Raw genomic sequence first — 10,409 nt, forward strand, 5'->3', positions numbered from 1 at the left:
TTTCTGAGTCTCCACTGACGCCTGAATGCCAGGCAAGTCGTTGAAACTCGGTGCACGTGGAACAAAAGATGAAAGGCGAGGCTGCAAATAGCTGCGTTAGAGACGCTTGGCGTCGGTCTTCAATCTCTGATACTCGAGCAGACGAGGAAAAGGAAGCCTCCCTCTCCGAGACAGGCTCCGCAAATCGCACGCCGAGGTGCTAAACGCGTAAGAAGCGGAGAAAACAGAGAGTGAAGAAAATACACAGGCCCCAAAGAAAGGAAAGACCGTGAAGATCGAGTGCGGAGAGAGAACCGACGAAGCTGCAGACGACAATTCGGAGTTGATGCCGACAAAAGAAATTCTAAATGAAGTGCCGGAGACGCAGAAACGACAGAGACATACGCAGATCTGTACATGCATGCCTACAGCAATACATATGTGGATGCGCCGCTGTCTGTATATGTGTACGTACACGGGACATCTCTTCTCTTTCTCCTCGTATGTCTCCCCTCCTTTTCCAGTGTCTTTGAGTCGCATCTTCGAGCTTCTCGGCTCGCCGTGGGTGCACAACGTCTCTCTTCCCTGTCCCTCTTCTCTTCGAAAGGTCATGTGTGTCCTCGTTTCACTTCTTTTGTCTCTCTCCTCTCATCCTCTTCCTCGCTTTCCAGGTTGCTCGGAGAGGGGAAAAGCTGGGGCGTGCAGGAAGACGACCCAAGGTAGAAAAGCGGAGAGAGAAAATAGAACGGGAGGTAGAAGAGAAAGGACGACCGAACAGAAAGGAAGATACGAAAAAAGCGACGACAAAACAGAAAGAAAGAGACGACAGGAGACAGGAAGATAAGGGAGCGAGGAGGAAAAGAGAGAAAAAAAGAAGAGTCGATGAACGAAGGACCGGAGAAAAGAGAGGTAAACAGTTACAAGATGACGCGCGCAAAGACCAGCTTCAAGAAGATCTTTCGCGAAAACAAACGGCGATGAAAGGAAGAGCCGGAAACTCAGTCGCTTAGGGGATTTCCTGAGTCTGCAGGGGAAAACAAAAGATTCAGAAAGAGAAAACGACATCGGAGAAGTTCTCGGAAACATGTGCTTCCCCTCTTCGTCCCTCCTGCGCCCTCCTGCTTTTGCGTCTCAAATGCAAAGCACAAAAACGGTGACACGCATGCACGTTCTCTTCTGGGAACTTGTGCAGTCCACACGAGAAACGAAATCATGGAAAAACTCGAGCAACTGGAGACTCTCCAACCCGCCTGGAGCTACCCGGACTTGTGTCTCGGGCGTGACAAGCGCACAGAAAACACCGTCTCTTTTCTCTCTCCAGTTCAACCCAGAGAGCACACACCTTTAGACAAAAGCTCCTCGCCACCCCACGCTTTTGCATGCATGCAGCCACAGAAAACTGCAACGCTACATATATATAAATATATGTATGTATATCTGTATATATATATATATAATGTATAGAGAGAGAGCATGTGCGCTTTACATGCACCGATGGTCATGCCACGAGCACATAGAGACCTGAGACAGATAGGTAGAAGGGACGAAAAGGAGATAATTTATATACGGAAGAGCGACAGATACTCTCACGTCCACAGAAAAGTCGGTCGCCTGACACGACTCGGCGGAAACACATAAAAACCGCTCGAAAGGGCGGCAAGCAGTTCACCTCCACAGAATGATGCGCAGGAACTCAGAGGTCGATGAACCTCAGATTTTGACAGCTATCTGGAAAGATCTGTGGCGTGTGGTTTATGCAGCATTCTTGGAGAGGTTGAGGCTTACCAGGTGTAGTTCCAGCTCCAGTCCAACTTCCCAAGGTGCCGGCTCCTCCTGTAGGGCTCCTGGAGACGCTGTCGTATCGGAAAGTTCCCTGCGCGCGCTCGTCGACAGAGACTTCTCTTCTGTCCAAGAGCGCCGATGCAGAAGCGCCGCTCTCGTGCGGATCGTAGGACGGCAACAAGGCCTCCGGAAGCGACGCAGGCAACTCGAAACCTTCCAGTTTCATTTCGATGAAGTGCCGAGCTAGACCGTACTCGTACAAATCCAAGTAGCCGTCGCGCGTCAAATCTGCCAAGTTCCACACGCTGCACACCAACCGCACAGCGCCACCAGACACACGCATGCACATCCGCACGCGCACGCACGTTTGCATGCGCGCTTGATCGTCAAGGCGATCTGTGTCGGTGGGGTGCGCTTGCACAAGTAGGCAAGCGAACGGTGAGGGGGGCGATTTCGAGGAGTCCCAGAGCTGGACAGATCGAATCTACACGACTCCTGGCGCCTGAAGCAAGAGAGCGTGCAAAGCCACACATGCTCGCAGAGGGAAGGAAACGCGCGTCTCCATGCAAGCAGTTGATAGAGCCGTCTTCATCGATGTGAGACGGAGGAACATTCAACGATAAAAAGCGCTGGCACCAATGCATCTTCATCCCACAGAGTACCTACATATACAGAGATGTATACACACATATATATGTATATATAATTGAGTGTAGGTAGAAAGGTGCACACCTGCATGCATATATATATATATATATATATATATATATATTGTATATGTGACGGATCATTTTTGTTCGTTTTCATATGCATGTGAAGCGTTCCGTTTCGCCTACCGGTGGAGAACGGCACTTGGCAGTTTGCTCTTCACGAGATCGGCCTTGGCCTGGGCACCGTTGATGCGCCCGCAACTGTCGGGCCCTAGAGCCTCGAAATCCTGAGAGAAAACTCCGAGAAATACTGTCGCGAAATTTCGTGCAAGGGACAGACACCCGGCGGAATCCACGCGAAGACGCGGCGGCTTCTGTCCCGTCGAAGTCGCTCGAAACGGAAAGAAACTGTGCACGTGGGTGTGCGCTGTGCGGAAGGCGTTCCGGAGGGTCTCGCTCTCACCTTAGACGGGAAAAAAGACGCTCGCACACAATCACGAAATCGTCAATCCCTTCTCGGAAAGACAGTCTCTGAAAAAATGCGACAAGGGGCCCGCCCCACTCAGCGCGCGGCCTGCATGGTATTTTGAGAACTTTCTTACAGCTCGGTAACGCTCCACGTCGAGAGGCTGGTGAAGGAATTTGTCGATCAGCCATGCATTCCCTTCGTTCTTCGACTTGAGCGAGAGGAACGGCGAGGCCTTCGTCTCCACCACGCTGCCGTCCGCGGGATGGAGCGCCGCCTGTGCCTACACAGAAAAACGCGTCTTTGCGACTGCCGCCTCACCCAAAAAGCTGGGAACTACACATACATCTGAATATATATATATATATATATATGTTTAGAGGTTTATAAAGAGACATTCAAATCCGTATACACCATCTGCACACGTAAAAACAGATATATATACATATATATATATATATATCTATCTATCTATATATACATACGCCTATGCTATATACAAATAGATAGATAAATAGATTGGCAGACACCCCGACGATATGTATATATGTATATATATACAGGTAGATATACGACTATCTACCAATTTAAATGCCCATATGCAAGTTCATGGCAATGTGTGTTTGTCGCAGGAACTGCGTTGCACAGTGTGGACTCGTTTAGGATGAGGCTGTTCCTCGTTTCGATTTCACGGCCCTCTGCTCCCTCACGGACCTCCTCGGCGGGGATAAGAGCCATGAGCTGGGGAATTTGTGTTTTGATCATCAAGTCCAGCGCTTCGATGCGCCGCGTGTCCAGCTTTGGGATCTTGCTCCAGTCGAATGTCGCCAGTTTCTCCTGAAAAGAAACGTCGACACAGAAAGAGAAAAGCAAGAGATGTGTACGATGCACTCGCCCTTCGACAGAGAGCGAGCTGCGGACCTATATATATCGACAAGGATGTATATATATGTATATATATATATATATGTTTAGACGCGCACATATATACGTGGACCTATATATATATCGACAAGGATGTATATATATGTATATATATATATATATATGTATATATATGTATATATATATGTATATATGTATATATATATGTATATGTATATATATGTATATATATATATATATATATATATGAGCAGGCGTGATTTGGTGGGTGTGTGCGCTCACAGAGGCGAGTTCATTTGTGCGCACCTGCATTAAGGGAATTGGGGGGAAATCGCCGAGGGGAATGGAGTGGTCCGCAGCCACTTGGTGGTACACTTGTTGCAGTTGGTTGAGGAGTTGCTTTTTCTTTGCGTCTTTGCCCCACATCGGCAGTTGCTTGCGGAGGTTCGTCAACAAATACGCATGCACCTGAATAAAATACACCGAGAAAAAGTCCGTTTCGCTGCGAAAAAAACTCGCTCAAAGTCCAAAAACGTTTCACACCTTCCAAAAGGCAACACCACACGAAGGGACTGGTCTCGCGAGAAAGAGTAAGACGTTAAAGAAGAGGAAGAGGGAGAAAAGAAGAGGAAGAAAAGAAGAGGGGGACGGAGACGAGAAGAGAGAGAGGAAGAGGGGGAAGAGAAGAGAGAAAAAAGGAAGAAGAGGGAGAAGAGTAAGGTGGCGTCAAGGAAGGATGAGCGCCAATCTGAGGAGACATTAACGTAAGACACGTCGAGCCATTGAGCACCTTGGCGAGTCGCGCTCTCTTGATGAAGTCGTTGACTTTCCGGATGGCTGCATCTCGCGGCAGGCGCGCGATGTCCGCATACAAGTCGTTCGCCTAATAGACGGAGAAAAAGAAACGAGGGAGCAACTACATGGAGAGAGAGAACACCTGGCGGGGAAGGCAGAGACAGCTGACAAGTTCGTGGGCTTTGCGCCGTCCGGAGAAAGCGTCACCGGCCGGGACTTCCCCCGCTCTTCCACATTGCACAGGAAAATATGGAGCAAACGCACTTTGCTTTTCATTCGCAGCCGTCTGCGGGAGGTCGCGAGTCGTGCAGGCATCGGGGGTGCGTCGAGAAAGAGCGAGGAAGCGCAAAGAGACGAGACACAAAAAAGCAAGGTGTTTCGAACGGAGAAGCGCCAGGTGTCATGCCAACTTCAAATAGGAGTGGACCACGCAGGAAGGAAAAGAGACGAAAAGTTTGCAACAGGAAGAACGAACGCTCCCAGATGGGAGGGCAAAGCCGAGGAACAGCGCAGCGCAGCGACAACCCCGGCTGGGAACGCGCGGGAAACACGGAAACTCCAGGCTGTGAGAAACGCCCTCCACAGAACGCACACACAGAGAGAGAACATAGAGCATACCTCCGCCTCGAAAAGCTTTCGGTTCTCGTCGTTTTGCAACGGATGATTCCAAAAAGAGCCAATGTAGACGCGCGCGACTTCTGGAGACGGAATGACCTGCGACAGGCACGGGATCGAGCAAACGCCTCCTTCGATGTTTCCCATGTCCTTGCTTGTCTCTACTGCTCTCCAGTCTCTTGTCGCGCGATCTTTCCCCTCCACACAGAGGCGAGAGGCGCTCTCTCTTTAACCCCTCCCCCCCCCCCCCCCCTCTGCTCTCCGCCGTCTGTCTCCGTTTCCCCTTCTTTTGTGCCTCTGTGTCCTCGTCTTCTTTCTGTGTCACCAGTCGTCCGTTTCCGTCGCCCCGCCGACTCTTCTCTTTCGCTGCTTGTCTCTCTTTTGCGCTGCTTATCTCTCTCTTCCGCCGCCTCCATTTTTCCCGTTGATTCTTTCCGCACCTTTCCGAGGGACCACATGAGGGCGCCGTACACCCGCATGAGTTGTTGGTAGGACACCATGTCGGCTTTGTTCAGAATAATGCGGATTTTTGTGTCGTTCCCGCGAAGCGCCTAAAGAACACAGAGGCACACGCGGGCGGCGATGTCGGCGCAGCAGGCCGGAGAAAAACGAAGATGGCAACTGAAGGGAAGCCGACGCGTCCCTGGCGCCAAACACGAGACGCCGCCTTGGCAAAGAAGCGGGAAAGGGGGCGACATGTCGCGAACGCGTTTCCGAGCTGTCTGTTCCGACAAAAAGCTGCGAATCAACGCCAGGGAGAGCGACCAAACTGTCCCCGCAAAACACGCGCTCTCGACTCACGTTGATGCATCTCCGAAACTCGTCGGAAATGTCCAGTTTGTGGGCGTCGAAAATCAGCAGAATCAAGTCGACTCTCTCCGCGAACCACTGGATGACACCCTCGAAGTCGTAGCCCCGACTCGTCTGCTTGTTGCCACTCAAGACTCCCGGCGTGTCAATCAGAGTTATCCCCTGCAGAGAAGCGACTCCCCACAACAGGGTCCGCTCTTTTTTCCGGGAGAAAAAGTGCCAAGAACCTGCACATTCCCTCTCTCTCGAGTGTGTTTGCTTGTCTGGCCTCAGTGCTCCGCACAAAAGCCAACCGAGTGTTTTGACTTAATCGCTTCTCTCGCCCTCACAGTTTCCCCTCTCGGGTGCTGCTGACCGTCTCTTTGTCTGCTCGTCTGAGTTTCCTTCTGCTTTCTCCCCTCTCTTCTTTCCTTCTCTCTCTCTCTGGTGTCTTTTGGGGGTTCTCCCTCGTCTTCTCTCTTCTTCTCACTCTTTTCTCCCGCGCTGCCTCGCTTTTCTCGTCGGGGCCTGTGGCGCCGCCCTCGGAGTTTTCGGGTTTTCCTCGATCCGTTTTTTCGGCTTACGTTCAGAATCACGCACGGCAGCATCGAACACTCGAAGCGGAGGAGGAAATTGTTTCCGAAGTTCGAAAGCTGGCTGAACGGCTTTGTCGGGTCCACGACGGCTGCGTTCCCTGGGACGACCTGAGAGGCAAAAACGGCCGAGAACCATCGAGAAGACACGCGTCAATCGTGCCGGGAACTCAAGAAACCGAGAAAGATCCGCCATCGAGATAGAGAAGCAGCGAAAACGAGGAGCATCTTTTCGCCAATCCTTCGCCACTCGCCTAGGACAACGCACAGAAGCACACCAAATCTGAGGCATCGTCAGCCGGCTAAGGAAAGCGGAAACAGAATGGACTTCAGAGAGCTAACGCAACTCGAGAAGACGAAGAAGCAGCCCCGCCCCTCTCCTCCTCCACAAGGGACGTCGACACCCCATCGTCTCTCTCGTCCCAGCTGCGTTTCTCTCTCCTCGTCTTCGGCTCACCCCCATCGTCTCTCCCGTCGTCTCTTTCTCGCTCTTCCCGGTTTTTTTCTTCTTCGCTGCCTTCGCTTTCTGGTCTCTCTCCTGTTTCCTTCGAATCCATTTCTACCTGTTCGGTGTCGTTTTCCATGACGGCGACGAAGCGGTCAGTAGTCGGCTCTGGGCCGATCCGCAGGCCGGGGTAGTCGCGTTCCAGCAAGTGTTGAATGAAGCTCGTCTGAAACGAAAACGAGAAACGCGATGGCGAGCTGGGAAGACGCAAATCTTGCCCGAGAACTCCCCACAGGAGCAAAGATACACACAAGGCGCACGCACGATCCTAGGAGCGAAGCACAGACAAAGAGAGAGAAACCAACCCGCAACAGAGGAAGAAAGCCAAAGAAACACATCAACCGTAACGCACACGTGGGCACCGGACGTGCATTTGTGAATTCCAAAATGACATATCCACGTGGATGCCTAGCTCTGCACACACCCGTACATGCGGATAAATCTTTGCATGCATTCATAATCACATGCATATCGAGTGAAATGGGTTGGGTTACGAGGGCGAGTAGTGATCGAGGGATAGGAACAAGGGTGGTGCGAACGCCGAAAGAAGGCGGAAACCCTCGTGTCGGAGAAACTGTGAAAAGAATGCCGCACGCGTCAAAGCATATCGACTGTTTTCCCCCTCGCGGAAAGGCGAAAACAGCTGCGACAGCAAAGCTGGCCTCCCATGGAGAGTGCAAGAAAGAGAAGAAAGAGAGAGGCAAGAGAGAAAGAAAGGCACGAAGAAAACAGAGAGGCAAGAGAGAAAGAAAGGCACGGAGAAAACAGAGAGGCAAGAGAGAAAGAAAGGCACGAAGAAAACAGAGAGACAAGAGAGAAAGAGAGAGAGGAAGGAAACAGAGAGGCAAGAGAGAGAAAGAAAGAGAGGAAGAAAACAGAGAGGCAAGAGAGAGAACGAGAGAGAGGAAGAAAACAGAGAGGCAAGAGAGAGAAAGAGAAAGAAAGCGAAAGAGAGAAGAGGGACAGAACCACAAATCGTGGCTGCGGGTTTTCTTTTTGTTTCCGCGGCTGCTTTCTCGCTTTTTTTCTCTTCTTGCCTTTCCTGTGCTGTACTGGCCGATGAGCATGACCATCGGTTTCGCGGCGAAGTCGCCATCGGTGAGGAGAGGAGAAAAAAACTGATGAAACTTGAAGTCTTGTTCGAGAGGCAGGAGCACGGAGCGGTAGAGCTCCTGGAGGCCAGCCTTCACATTCTGGTACACGCTCGCTTCTTGCCCGGGCTTTCCTCCATTCCCGCGACTGCGCAGCCACCGACTCATCTTCGAAAAATGCGAGAGCACGAAATGAAGTCGAGACAAAAGGGGGAGAGGGTTAGCGACAGAACTACGCAATCGGCCCAGAAGGGGAGGGGAATCCGGGTGAAGCGAGGCGGTAGCACGACGAAATGGTGGGCCAAGGAGGGGGGAGAAGAGACGGAGGCGAAGAGAGACTCACAGAGAGGAGAGATGGAATCGGAGCACTGAAGCGACGAGAGAAGAAGAGAGGGAAGAAGCGCAGGGAGACGGGGGTTCCTTCTCGTGTGGAGGGAGAGAGACATGCACTGAGAGGAGTTGAAAGGAAGAACAGAAGTCAGAAGCGCGAAGAAAGAAACGCGAGTTTTAGGAGATATTCTTCTGGATCGCGTGCCGTCTGCTTCCTTCTCACTCTCTCTGCGTCGGCCTGGAAAACAGCAGAGAGGGAGAGGCACAGCTCAGACACCGGTCTCGAGATTCCCGAGTTCTTGTTCTGTGGGTCCGTCTCTCCGTTCTCGTCTGTTTCATCAGAAGCAGCGGTCGAAATGCGATCTCAGCGTCGAGAAGTAACGGAAGGCACGGAGCGAAGAACGCGCAGAAGATGCATGCAACGAAGAATACAGAGGGATCGAGGAGCGAGAAGACGGAGACCGCGAGAAGACTCGGGAAACGGCGTAGAACGAGACAGAAGATGGCGACGGAACAGACAGGGTCGAAGAGGGAGAAAACACGAGGCAAGGCAGAGAAGGACGAGAAAGACAGAAACAAAGCAGGCGCACAGTGGAACGACCGCGCTTGGAATGGCGACAATGGAAAGGCGGGGAGCGGGAAAACCCGCGAGGGCATCCCTTCCTTGAGAAGAAAAAGAGGAAACCGAAAGAGGAGACAGCAAGAGGAGACAAAGGAAAGGAGCGGAATCAGATGAGAAGACGCAGCAGAGAACTCGCAACGCCGAGTCACCCGAAGCCGCCTTCGAGTGTCGGCGAAGCGCACGAAGAAACGGCCAGGAAGACCGGGTTTCTCGAGACGAAATCGGTGTTTTGCCTCTGGGGGAACACAAAAGGGGCGGGCGAAGCGTTTTGAAAGCGAATGTGTGTCGAAGCGCGCGAGAAGCGCCGAGCGCTTCTGTCCCGGGACGAAGAGAAGACGGCCTTGAAGTTAGGAGACAGCCGAGAGGGAACGGAGACGTTTTCGCACAGCCGACGCGGCCTTCGCTGTGGCCTTAATAGACACCAAGGGAAGAAACAAGACACTTTCCACACTTCCTCGCCGTTGCCGGTATTTTCGTGATAGCCAGCTACGCATGTGTACGCGTTTACACGCGGCGAATCGGCTCGCCGCTCTATCCAAGCAGGCGTTGATGTCCCCGCGTGAGTCCTGTCCTCGACCACGCCAAACGCCGTAAACCGTGGAGAGATTTCCACTCTTAAATCGGGAGAAGGGAGGCTCGTCCCCGGTTGCTGGCACGAAAAGGAGCGAGTGAATAGAGTCTTTGCTGGGCAACAGGCCGGGCAAGTCGCCGAATTTTCTGAGACGGCCGACGACACGAGTGCGACTGCTGGAATCCCCGCGTCCTCTCGCGAGGTTTGTTGCAACGTTCCTTTTCGCCGATCGAGACGATGGAACCGGATTCACCGAGCGAGACGGCGCCAAAACAGCTTTTGAGAGTCACTCAGGAAAACGCGGCCAAAGCGTCGCGCGGGACCGACTGTGTCAGAGGGACGAGGCGTCGGCTTATACACGAAGCTATCAGCTGGGAAAAGGAGAGGGCGCGAGAGCCACGTCCCGAGCCCGGGCTTTGCCTTCTTCGGCGAGCCTCTCGGTTCGGCCCTCCACGCGTCACAATCGAGCGTTTTTCGTAGGGTCCGACGACGGTTCTTCCAGCTCAAAGCTGAACGTTGCCTGCTTTGCTTCTCTCATCATCATCATTTCTCGTCCACCGTTTCCGCATCGAAACCGCCGGAGTTTCCGTCCAGTTTCCGCTCGCTCCCTGCTGTGCGTTCCTCCCGCCGCCGCGCCGTTGCGCCCGCGGTGTTGGCCACCTGTACATACACCTGATCCGCAAAGACCGCGCCGCGAGGGAACACGAGGAGAAAAGCAAGGATATGCAGTTTTAAC

General features: G+C 52.5%; 1 protein-coding gene across 1 annotated transcript; it reads right to left on the reverse strand.

The window, feature by feature from the left end:
* Nucleotides 1-977: 977 nt before the first annotated feature.
* NCLIV_031580 (GA19392, related) lies at nucleotides 978-8,318 on the reverse strand (the record flags this gene model as incomplete). The annotated part of the gene is made up of 13 exons (XM_003883354.1): nucleotides 978-1,003; nucleotides 1,765-2,066; nucleotides 2,598-2,698; nucleotides 3,014-3,160; nucleotides 3,592-3,714; nucleotides 4,069-4,230; nucleotides 4,553-4,645; nucleotides 5,176-5,271; nucleotides 5,613-5,723; nucleotides 5,974-6,144; nucleotides 6,546-6,665; nucleotides 7,118-7,225; nucleotides 8,130-8,318. The coding sequence occupies 13 exons, from the start codon at nucleotides 8,316-8,318 to the stop codon at nucleotides 978-980; spliced, it is 1,749 nt and encodes a 582-aa protein (XP_003883403.1).
* Between the last annotated feature and the right edge of the window lie 2,091 nt (nucleotides 8,319-10,409).

Source organism: Neospora caninum, chromosome VIII (genome assembly GCF_000208865.1).
Source record: "Neospora caninum Liverpool complete genome, chromosome VIII".
NCBI lineage: Eukaryota > Apicomplexa > Conoidasida > Eucoccidiorida > Sarcocystidae > Neospora > Neospora caninum.